General features: G+C 42.1%; 1 protein-coding gene across 1 annotated transcript; it reads left to right on the top strand.

Annotated features, from left to right (window-relative positions):
- Window positions 1-112: 112 nt before the first annotated feature.
- LOC307027807 (GTPase IMAP family member 8-like) lies at window positions 113-10,382 on the top strand (the record flags this gene model as incomplete). Its single annotated transcript, XM_079696159.1, has 4 exons — window positions 113-124; window positions 657-714; window positions 2,186-3,100; window positions 9,602-10,382. The coding sequence occupies 4 exons, from the start codon at window positions 113-115 to the stop codon at window positions 10,171-10,173; spliced, it is 1,557 nt and encodes a 518-aa protein (XP_079552285.1). The 3' UTR covers window positions 10,174-10,382.
- Window positions 10,383-11,324: the final 942 nt, after the last annotated feature.

Here is an 11,324-nt window from a genome sequence, read left to right as displayed (position 1 = left end):
TGTTAGTAAGCTTGTAATAGGCTAGGTTATTAGTTTGCAGGTGTGGTAAACATGCAACTCAATGCTGCTGCTCTGGCTATGATAACTGTGTGCATTTATGAGTATTAGCACTATGCGTAAACAGGTACAAACTCCTTCAAATGTCTGTAGCGTAAAGCTTCATGTCACACCCCGGAGAAAAGCCCTCATCTTGTCCTTTATTAAAAGCGGTCTTATCAATATCGGCTCTGAGCGCATTAAAAGCCCGTTTTATTGCTCCATTCACGTAATCTGCAGTTATTCATATCAAAATGCAAGTGTCAGTGAGGGCTTTGAACAAAAAAAAATACTCCTGAGGATTCCTCTTCACCCCTCCCCCTGCCTCTGCCAACTGAATTGGTTATCAGATTTTCTGAAATAAAAACTTGCTTTTTGTGTATATGTACCTGCCTTCCTCTTTTTACGGCATTTGCTCCACAACTGTTTCAATCGAAGGCTGTCTGCCGAGTTCCTATGCCCCTTTCCAGCTACTCTCCTATAGTTCATGGTCATTCCCCCGCTGAATCCTTCCTAGCTGAATTTTGTTGACTGCATTATCAGGAACATCTGGAATCCGACTGTGTGTCTGTCATGATAATCTTTTTTGTGTTTCACGTGTTTTGTTTGCTTTTGAAAAGTGTTCCTGCGACTTTGGCTGCTTGGGAGTGCGGTCGTCTCTCAAACAGGATGTTGTGGGTTAGAGCCCAGCCTGTGCCGTCAACATGTCGACGACTCCTCTGGTAAGATACTGAACCCTGAGTTGCTCCTGATTGCCAATGGTGTGTGTGTGTGTGTGTGTGTGTGTGTGTGTGTGTGTGTGTGTGTGTGTGTGTGTGTGTGTGTGTGTGTGTGTGTGTGTGTGTGTGTGTGTGTGTGTGTGTGTGTGTGTGCGTGTGCGTGTGCGTGTGCGTAATGGCGTATTTCCACTACAGCGCGGAGTGCGGTTTAAGCGTGCCGTTTTAGGTTGCGTTTCCACTTGGCGTAGTTCTGGATAGCGGGTACTTTTTCAGTTTTTCTGGCTCGACAAAATCGAGGTTCTTTCCGGTCCAACAACCGGGCTGAGTATGCTAAACTAGTGAGAGAATCGCTGGCAACTACAACAAGATGAACATATTTGACCGTGATTTAATCGTAATACATGTTTCTAAATGATGCTGAAGTAACAACATACTGATACCGGTTAGTAAAAACCATGAATTAATGCTTTGACCAGTCTGCAGACAGACGGCAGGAGAAACACCTTTTAAAATGCATGTTGTCTAAATGGAGATCGGCTAAGCTAACGCAGTATATGCTCCGACCGTCCACACTCACAACAACGACCTACAGACATAAATAAACCAGAGACTGTACTCTCCATGACACAGACACTCTGTGGTTTGGACTTTTGTCTAGTTTCTGAACAGATATGAGGAGCTGTGAGCTCTGAGGGCTAACAGCTAACGGCTGGTGTTGGTTTTGTGGTTCGCATTGAAGATGACGTCACGGCTCCGCCTACACTGCGTTACTATAGTTACTGCCCCAGTTCCTAAACTGTAATGGAAACGCAGCATAATGTGAGTCTGGCCTACCAAGGCCTAACTATACCGAACTAAGCCGTGCGAGGCCCTGCAGTGGAAATGCTCCATCAGCTTCCCTAGAGCAAGTGGTGCTGCTCTGCATGAATGGGGTGTGAATGGGTGAATGACTTGCAGTGTGTTAAGAGCTTTGAGGGGTCCAGAAGACCTGATAAAGAGATTTATAAGTACAGTCCATTTACCTCCGTGTGTGATGACTGTTTTTACTTCCTGTCTTTGTGTTTTCCCGCCTGTTTGTCTGATATATGTCTCCCCTTGTGTTCACTTTCAATACGTCGTCTATGATCCCCTCTGGTTCCTGATGTGTGGTTTTATTTGTTCCTTGTGTGATTCACTGTGTTCCTGCCAATGCTCCTGCACAAGTTGGGTTTCCTTCTGATTTAATGTGATGTGATTTTAGATTATATTGTTTGGTTTGATGTAAATGTGTTAATGTACAAAGAGAGGGGATGTTAGAGGGTCTGACAGGCACTCCTTGTGGTTTATTTGTATAACCATAACAGGTTATATTTGGAACCTCAGAAGTTAAACAATTGTGTTTGTAACAAATGTATGAAGACAGCAATAAATAGTTTGTTTCTGTTTTCCAGTCTGTTTGTCTCAACCTTCTACAAACTGCCACAACAAATACTCGGGCGATACATACTACCACAATGATAAGTTACTCCGGATTGTGATGGTTGGGAAAACTGGAGCTGGGAAGAGCGCCACAGGAAACACCATTCTGGGAAAAGAGCACTTTAAATCAGAGTTTTCTTTTGAATCTCTGACTAAAGCCTGTGCTAAGGCTGCTGGCGAGGTGGATGGACAAAAGGTTGCTGTCATTGACACTCCAGGTCTGTTTGATACTAGCATTGATGAAGAGAAGACCAGAAACGTCATTAGTAAGAGCATTGTTTTTGCTTCTCCTGGACCCCATGTCTTCCTGATCGTCATCAAACTGGGCAGATTCACAGAGGAAGAAAAACAGTCGGTGCAGAAGATTCAGGAAATCTTTGGAGAAGATGCAGACAGATACAGCATGGTTCTCTTTACCCACGGTGATCTGCTCCAAGGGAAATGTATTGATGAGTTATTGGAGGAAAGTGAAGATCTGAAGGAACTTGTGGACAGATGTAACGGCCAATACCACGTCTTCAATAATAACCTGAAGGATCGTTCTCAGGTCAGAGAGCTGCTCGACAAGATCAGAAACATAGCAGAGAAGAACGGAGGAAGCCATTACACCACTGAAATGTTCCAGGAGGCAGAGAGGGCCATAGAAGAGGAAACACAGAGAATACTTAAAGAGAGAGAAGAGGAAATACGCAAAGAGAAGGAGAAAATTGAGAAGAAAATATCGGAAAAGTATGAGCAAAAATTAAAGGAAATGAAAGATGACAGAGAGAGGTTGAAAATGCTACATGAAACTCGTCAAAGAGAAGTCGAGGAGGAGATGAGGAGAATACGAGAAGACCAGGAAAGGAAAGCCAGACAGAAAGCTGACAGAAAAAGAAGACCTGAATGTACAATTCTATAGATTTAAATTTAAAGTGGACCTATCATGCTTGAACAATATATTGTAGGGCCATACCTATATAAAGTATATAAATATAGTTTTTTTTTCAAAATACCAAACAGATCCTGCATTTTAGATATGCCTCATTTAGCTCTATTTGCTCTTTCCAGCGCTGTTTTTGCAGGGGGCTGATTCTGTGAGCTGCAGCTGACCACGCCCCCCTGCAGGAGAGGGGACCGTGCTTTGAGATCAGCTGTTGGGCTGCAGCAGGGAGAAGAGGGGGACAAAAAGAAATCTCCGTCCTCCGTGTTTTATTCTTATATGATTATGTAGAGTCATTATTCATTTGTTTTAAAGCTCAATAAAGAACAAAGAAGACCTTTGACCGGCAGTTTTCTAATTTTGTCCGGAAGATTTAAACTTTAACGACATCTTTACCGGAGAAAAAAAACCTAACTGAAACTCTGCCGCACGGTCCCCTCGTTCCTTGGAAGAGGCGGAGAGGTGGGTGTTTGTCATCTGCTGGTGGACTAACCGGAGAGAATTACAGTGCTTGCCTCGACGGGGAGGGATTGCATTGAATTACAGGAGCAAATGCTTGCCTCGGGGAGGGAGAAAAAGAGCCACAGCGGAGAATAAACAGAAGGGCAACCATGGCAACCATGGCAACCATGCACGGGAAGTCTTCTTCGCTGCTTTTGTGGCAGACTACAGCGCCACTTACAGGCCTGGCATATGTACTACAGCGTCTCCAGCGCTTTCGAGCGGCAATGACCGGCCGTGGCCCAACCTCTCATTCCCCTGAGAGGTGGAGAGTTGGCCATATAGGCGGAGCTCCTCGTTCCTGACGTCAGGGATATTTCAAATCTGGATCAGTCTGTATCAGATCCGTTGCAGCCCCGTTTTTAGAGATTTGGGTATGGAGGAAAATAGAGAGGGTTGTGTTTTCTGACACTTGGTGAGTTCCCTGACACACCGGGGACACATTTCCATGTCTAAAAGACGTACAAGAGTGCATTTTGCATGATAGGTCACCTTAAAGATAATACTTAACAACTAAGCTGTTTTGCAATAGAAAGTCAAACCTTCTGCTAACGGACTGCAGCAGATTTGCAGAACCTCCTTGTTAATCTTCACTCTCCCCTTTTTGATTGATTTGTTTGTTGTGATTTATAGTTATATCAGTTATTTCAAGGATTGTGTGTTGTGACCAAATACTAAACAAATGTCACAAATTGTCAAGAATCAAGATCTCTGATTTGCTCTTTGAATGCTATTGCTTTTATATATAAAATAAATATCATTAATTAATACGATGAAAATGTGACGCTCTGTTATTTCAATCAGGAGAGACTTAATTTTGTACGAGAACATTTATTGACACATGTCACATGATACATTTTAAGTCTTTGGCGATTAGACCCCGATCCTGAAATCGTATATCTAAAGGGGGAAATGCTGCCGTCAGCATATGAGAACCCCCCGGGGTCTAGACACTGGTGATGATGCTGAAGATCTGGATTTGATGAGGAGATGGGATGAAGAGGAGATGTGATGAGGTCTTTGGATTAGCTCTCCTGGCTCTGGGTATGATGAAAGGAGGTGGATGGGGAGGAGGCGGGTGGCAGCATGAACACCTGAAATCACGCTGACTGCAGGAGAGAGGAGAACCATTTTAAAGTTTGGCTGCAGCACGGTGATTGGCTGCTGGAGAATGAGGTGAATGTAATAGGTTAAAGAGAACGCCCGTGATGAGCTGATTATAAGCAGCTGCGGACTGAATGAATACCAGTCTTCCTGAAAGAATTTACGCTAAGCTTCATTTAACCTGTTTTTTGTGTGCCTCAGGGCTTCTTAACATTTAACTGTTAAGCCCGAGAGCCCCCGGTACCGGGGGCATTGGGGTTCTTATTCATTCTTAACATTCTTAATAATTTTTTACATTTAAAAACCTATTAATGTGTCATACCCACTTATCTGACAATACGAACCATTTTTACCGAAACAAAGCACAAGTCTCACAAGAAGCGTTTAAATGAGCCCTGAGCAAAAAAAATGCAAACACACTTAGCACAGAACTCATGCTAAAATACCCTTATTACTTATCGGGTCTGCACAAACAAGATATCGATTAGCAAGCTGAGATTCCACAGATGATATAGGTATAAGTATCATCAATGTACAATCAAAACTCGCAACATGGGAAACAAAACCAGACATCACAACATGTAATATTACGGAGGTTACACGGCAATATGTCTTAAAACACCCACATCCACCCAAAAGACCCCAAAGGTGTTTTTTTTTTCTAAATCTGTCTAAAAAGGTCAAATGTCACTTGTTTTGCATCAATCTTGATACAGGGTACTTATTATGTTGTACTTTGGATTCCTAAAGCTTTTAGTCTACCATCCCATCATCTAAGGTTAGTTTTCACTATAAGTAATTTTTTTTTTTTGGACGGACACTATAATTGACATTTTCTTACTACGTTCAATCTGAATTTACTTTAAAATAAAAACCATCTATATTGATTCTGACTCTACTACATCCAACTCAGAGGTTTATCATTGCTTTGAGAAAAAAAGATTATTAATTTAACCCTTTTAGAAGGGAAGATATGGTCATTTTTTCTGGGAATGTCATTTTCGAGCCTGAAACCTGAAAAAAACTTGGTGAGTTGCAGACTGCTGAAGGTATAATCGGTTCAGTTGTATATCTGATACATGAGGCTATATTTCCCTTTGTTCTGTTTCTTAAGGGAAGGATTTTATACTTTGTAATCTATGAATCATCCCACTATCGCTGAACTTCAGACTGTGATGTCAGCAGTGTGTGGGTGTGGTTTGCTTCATGAAGTCTCTGTTTAAGGAAGTGTTGTTGCAGACTAACTTCACTTCCTCAGCTCAGCAGGAGACCAGCTCCTCCAAAACTAACTATGGCCAGCACATTTGACCTGCTGAATGGTAAGTTGATAAACTGTATTCATGCTGTTGATTGTAACATTTTCATTTAAATATATTTATTGTTACACATACATCATGTTATAGTCCAACTCTGCCATAGAGGGAAACTGTTACGCTCTCCGAGAGCTACAGGAGGGAACCCACAATACTGAACACTATGGAGAGGAGACAAAGTTTATGAGGCAAAAAGGTTTATTAACCAAAAACCGTTTTCAAGAGACGGAAGAGGGATTGGATAATCCAAGAAGTCCAGGGCCAGGGTTTGTCACCAGAGGAGGAGCAGAGGTCCGAAGCCGGGGATCCCGAGTTAGCGAGAGCGAGCAGGCTGGAGCAGGTGGAGGAACACAGACAAGGGGTAGGTGGCTGGACGTGGCAGGCAGAGTAGGCAGACGGATACTGAACAGAGAGAACAAAAGGTAAGGATTACAGGAACACAGAGAGTTTAGGTTTTGCTACAAGCTAGTAATACCGAGTTGAATTACCAGTGTGGTGAAATGACGAACTGGTGAATACTGGATGAAGGAACCGGGTATATATGCAGGTGAAGGTGAGTAGTTGTAATCAGGATGACGAGCAGCAGCTGAGGAGGTGAGTTGCAAAGAGAGCTGCAAATCCTCACAGTACACCGGTGACGACCCACTTTGATTCATTCAAACATTCGAAAATGCTTTCTGCTGCTGCGGACAAGAAAGCCAAACAACTGACGTTCACCAAGGCATCAACCTCCAAAACCCTTTCGAGGGCTACAAGAAACGAAGTGAGTAGCCTACAAGATTGAAGCTGCAGATAACGAACGAGTAAATGAAAACAGAATGAGGCGGAGAAGTGTGTGTGTGTGTGTTTAGTTGAATAGTGAAGGGGTTTAACGTTAGTGGCAGGTTGTGTGTGAGAGAATAAATAAGACAGCCCAATATTTAAAAAATGTTTTATTCTTTTTCCCCGCATATTTTGCATATTTCGCAACTTTCCGCATATTTCGCAACTTCCCGCAATTTCACCGCATAAAATCACATAAAAACCCTGCATGTTTAATCGCATAATCAAGGAATTTAGCCCGCGTTTTTCTGGAGGGTCTAATATATTAGGGCTGTCAATAGATTAAAAAAAATTAACTAATTAATCGCACACATTTCTGTAATTAATCGCGATTAATCTATCAATAAATTAATTGCAATTTTCTACTTAAGACTGAAGCTTATAATGAATATTTAGTTATGTAAAATCATCAAATTAATGTAGAATAAACACAGAGAAAGTATATTTAAATTCAAAGACCATTTTAATGGCTTAAGGTGCTCAGTGCAAATACAAAAAATAATTCAGAACATTGAACATTTTTCACTCCATAGACATAATTTACTTCCTTCTTTACATTCAGCCAGTTACTGAGGCAGACCAGTTTGTTTACGTTATGAAGGGACAAAGAAGCTCGCTTCTTTTGTACGATGTGGCCTGAGAGTGAGAACAACCTCTCACAAGGCACTGTGGTTGCAGGGGTTGACAGGTACTTGCGTGCAATGGGTGCCAGCCTGGCATGTGCTCCCTCTCTCTTTGACCACCATTGTAGTGGACACCCCTCTATCTCCATTTTTGGCTCTACTTTGTAGCGATCCAGACAATGCTCTATGGACTCCTCCTCGTCATCTGTATCTGAATCAGAAGAACACAGCAAGATGGACATCCTCCTCCTCTTCTTTGGTGACGGCTCCTCTGTTGTCTCAGCAGGTGGTTGTTGTGCACGTGTCTCTCTCATCATCAGGTCGCGTACTGAAGCCCACACCTCACTCCTTTCATCTTTTGTAAGGCACTTAAGGTCTTTAAACCTAGGGTCAATGGCAGTAGTGATCTTCAAAAAAAAAAAAAAAACACATATACTGTACACAAGAGATAGGGAGAAAGAGAGGGAGGAGAAACAAGAAATAAATAACTTAACTGCAAGGTTCAAGTAGTTCCTCCAGCTTTTGCAGATTGGCAAGCTCCGGGTCAGTCACCATGGCAACCTTGCTCTTTTGCTGCGCCAGGGTAGTGGTCAGGGGAGATTTGTTTCTCTGCATCCTCTTTACCATCTCCAGCGTAGAATTCCATCTTGTTGCAACGTCCTGAGCAAGTGATTCTTGCTTAAGTCCGTGTGCAATTTGCTCTTCGTTTAATTCCTGAGCGTTAGATGGACTATGTTTAAAGTGCCCGACAATCTTGCGACATTTGGCCAGAACACTTTCAAATCCACTGTCTTTAAGTGAGACTGTGACCGTTCTTTGCAGACTGTGGGCCATGCAAGGCAGGTGTTCAAATGGAAGTAGCCTCGCGGCAGCTACCATGTTACGAGCGCTGTCAGTGCCGAGTGTGGTCAACTTTTCCTTGATTTCCCATTCGTTTGCAACATCCAGAAAATGGTTAGCACATGCCTCGGCATAATGTCGCTCCTCGGTTTTACTCAGAGTAAGTGCAAACAACTACAGAGTCCAGTCTTGATCAATGAAATGCGCTGTGACGCCCAAATAATTATCGTTGTTGACAGACGTCCAGTGGTCACCTGTGACAGCGATGTGCTTTGCTTGCTCAAGCATGTTCGTCCGCTGTGCCCTCTCATCCTCATACAACGTGTGTATTCTTGAAATAATGGTTCCTCTCGAGGGTAAATTATAAGAGGTATCTCCCGATGCAACACAAATTACTTCTCTCAGTCCATCCTCCTCTACTGTGCTAACTGGGCGGCAGTTTTTAACTATCCAAGTAACCAAGGAATTGGTTAACTTTTCACTTACAGGTTTCGTTATTCGCCCAAGAGTGCCACACTCCTGTAGTGTAGACTGGCGAGGTCCCGTGGAGGTAATTTCAGCAGGGTGTTTTGCTTTGAGGTGATACGCTAAAGACGTGCTACTTCTGTGGTAATTAAATTTGGCTTTGCAAACTGTGCAAATTGCCTTGGTTTTGTCCAACGAGCCGTCGGGCAACTTTTTAAAATGAAACTTTCCCCCTAAAAGTCCGCCCTTATCCATCTTTCCGCCATAGACTTTCCTTTAGTTAGGATAGATGTTTGCCCGGTTTGCCCGCGCAAGTGATCAAAGGTTATGGGTCAGCCGCCACCGGAAGTAAACAAAACCACGTTAATTGCGTTAAAAAATGTTAATGCATTAAATGTTTAAAATTAATTGCCAAAATTAACGCGTTAACTTTGACAACACTAATATATATATATATATATTTGTATTTATGATTGTGGGAAACAGTATTTCGATCTCTCTGTCTGTTTACACAAACTGAAAGATTGACAATAAAGTTGACTTTGACTTAAATGTTTACTCCAACATGCAGTCACCTGTACAGCTAAGGAGAAAACAGAACAGCTACTTCCCACTTTTAAAATTGTTATTATTAACTTAAGATATAAGAACAAAAAGCACTAAACATATTTTTTTTTTTTCAGAATCAAACATATACGATAACGATGTACTCCGGATTGTGATGGTGGGGAAGCACGGAGCGCTGGGAAGAGCGCCACAGGAAACACCAATCTGGGAAAAGAGTCCTTTAAATCAGAGTTCTCTTTAAATCCTTGAATGTAAACTGTTCTAATGCCTTTGGTGAAGTTGATGGACAAAGAGTTAAGGTTATTGACACTCCAGGTCTGTTTGACACCAAATGTAATGAAGAGAAGACCAGAGAGAACTTTGCTCAGAGTATTGTTTTTGCTTCTCCTGGACCCCATGTCTTCCTGGTCGTCATCAGACTGGGCAGATTCACAGATGAAGAAAAGCAGACAGTGAAGAAGATTCAGGAAATCTTTGGAGAGGAAGCAGACAGATACTGCATGGTTCTCTTTACCCACGGTGATCTGCTCGAAGATCAAACTATCGAAGAGTTCTTGAACGAAAGCGAAGATCTGCAGGAACTTCTGAACAGATGTAACGGCCAGTACCACGTCTTCAATAATAAGGAGAAGGATCGTTCTCAGGCCAGATTGTTCGACAAGGTCAGAAACATAGCAGAGAAGAATGGAGGAAGCTTTTACACCCCTGAAATGCTCCGAAGGGCAGCCAGGGCAATCGAAGAAAGGAAGAAATGTATCCTGAGTGAGAAAAAAGAGCAAATGCTCAAACAAGGAGACTCTTGAGAAGAAGATAAGAGAAAAAATGAAAGTGCAAGAGGATCCAGTGTCTCTGCCTGGGTGCCACCAGCTTCAGATCTCTTTCCCTGGTTATTTAGCCCCAAAGATCTCTCTCCTCGGTCCCTTTCCATTTCACTACAACGTGTGCCAGAACAACAGACCCCTGATGGTTGGGGGATGCATTGTATTCTCTTTCAGGGGTCAATATAGACAGATGTGCAGATCGAAGTTCATGAAATATCATGTACTTACAAAAGTAATAAACTATAAGGATTTCATGAAAATGTCATAATACATGTCATGCAGCAAGTCCATCAAATCAGTCCAACAAATAAGAAGATGAAGAAGATGGACCTTAAAGGCCCAGTGAAGTGCATGTTTTTGCACCAAAATGAAATGGCAGTTTCATTCCTTACATATCATTGTGCCTGTTCATGGCAAAAATAATTTTTAATAATTCATAATTAATGAATTAATGAATTATTAATTTTGCCGTCTGAGCCTAACGGAAGTTGCAGACGATAGTGGCTGTGACGTCACAAGATGTACCCAGTTGCGATTGTAAACATGGCGGAGACTCTGGAAAGTGATACTAGTGTGAGAGAAATGATTGATTTGGACAGCTTTTCGGACAGGATAGATGAGGAAAGTGATCAATCTGGTGCACTTTGAGGGCAACATTAAGAGATTTATGGATACAGCTCTCAACACTCATATGAAACATATATTTCAATAATCAAAAAACATTGGAATGATTTCTTAACCTATTTTATACAACTAATATTACATAGATGGAAATATTTGTTTACATAGATGACCAAACCCACTGAGATAACTTAGGCTACAGTTTACCTCCCTGAGCTGACGTTATCTCTCTCAGTCCCACAGGAGAGCACTCTCCCTCTCCTTATTGTTGAAACAGCTAATCTCCGTTAGCTCCGAGCTAGCACCAGATGCTAACAACCAGGGCTGCCTTAATGCACGGGCTGACCTGGGCTGAAGCCCAGGGGCCTACGGAGATCGGGGGCCTATCATGAGCCAATTAAAAAAGAAAAAAAAAAATCAATTTTTTTTATTTTTTATTTCGGGGGATTTTTTGTTTTTTTTAAATAAACAAATTCTTGGCTTTCAGAAAAGGAAACTTTCATTTCCAAAAT

The sequence above is a fragment of the Notothenia rossii genome (genome assembly GCF_949606895.1).
Source record: "Notothenia rossii genome assembly, contig: scaffold_122, whole genome shotgun sequence".
Lineage (NCBI taxonomy): Eukaryota > Metazoa > Chordata > Actinopteri > Perciformes > Nototheniidae > Notothenia > Notothenia rossii.
The sequence above is the reverse complement of the archived record's forward strand: the minus strand, read 5'-3'. Positions and strand labels throughout refer to the sequence as shown.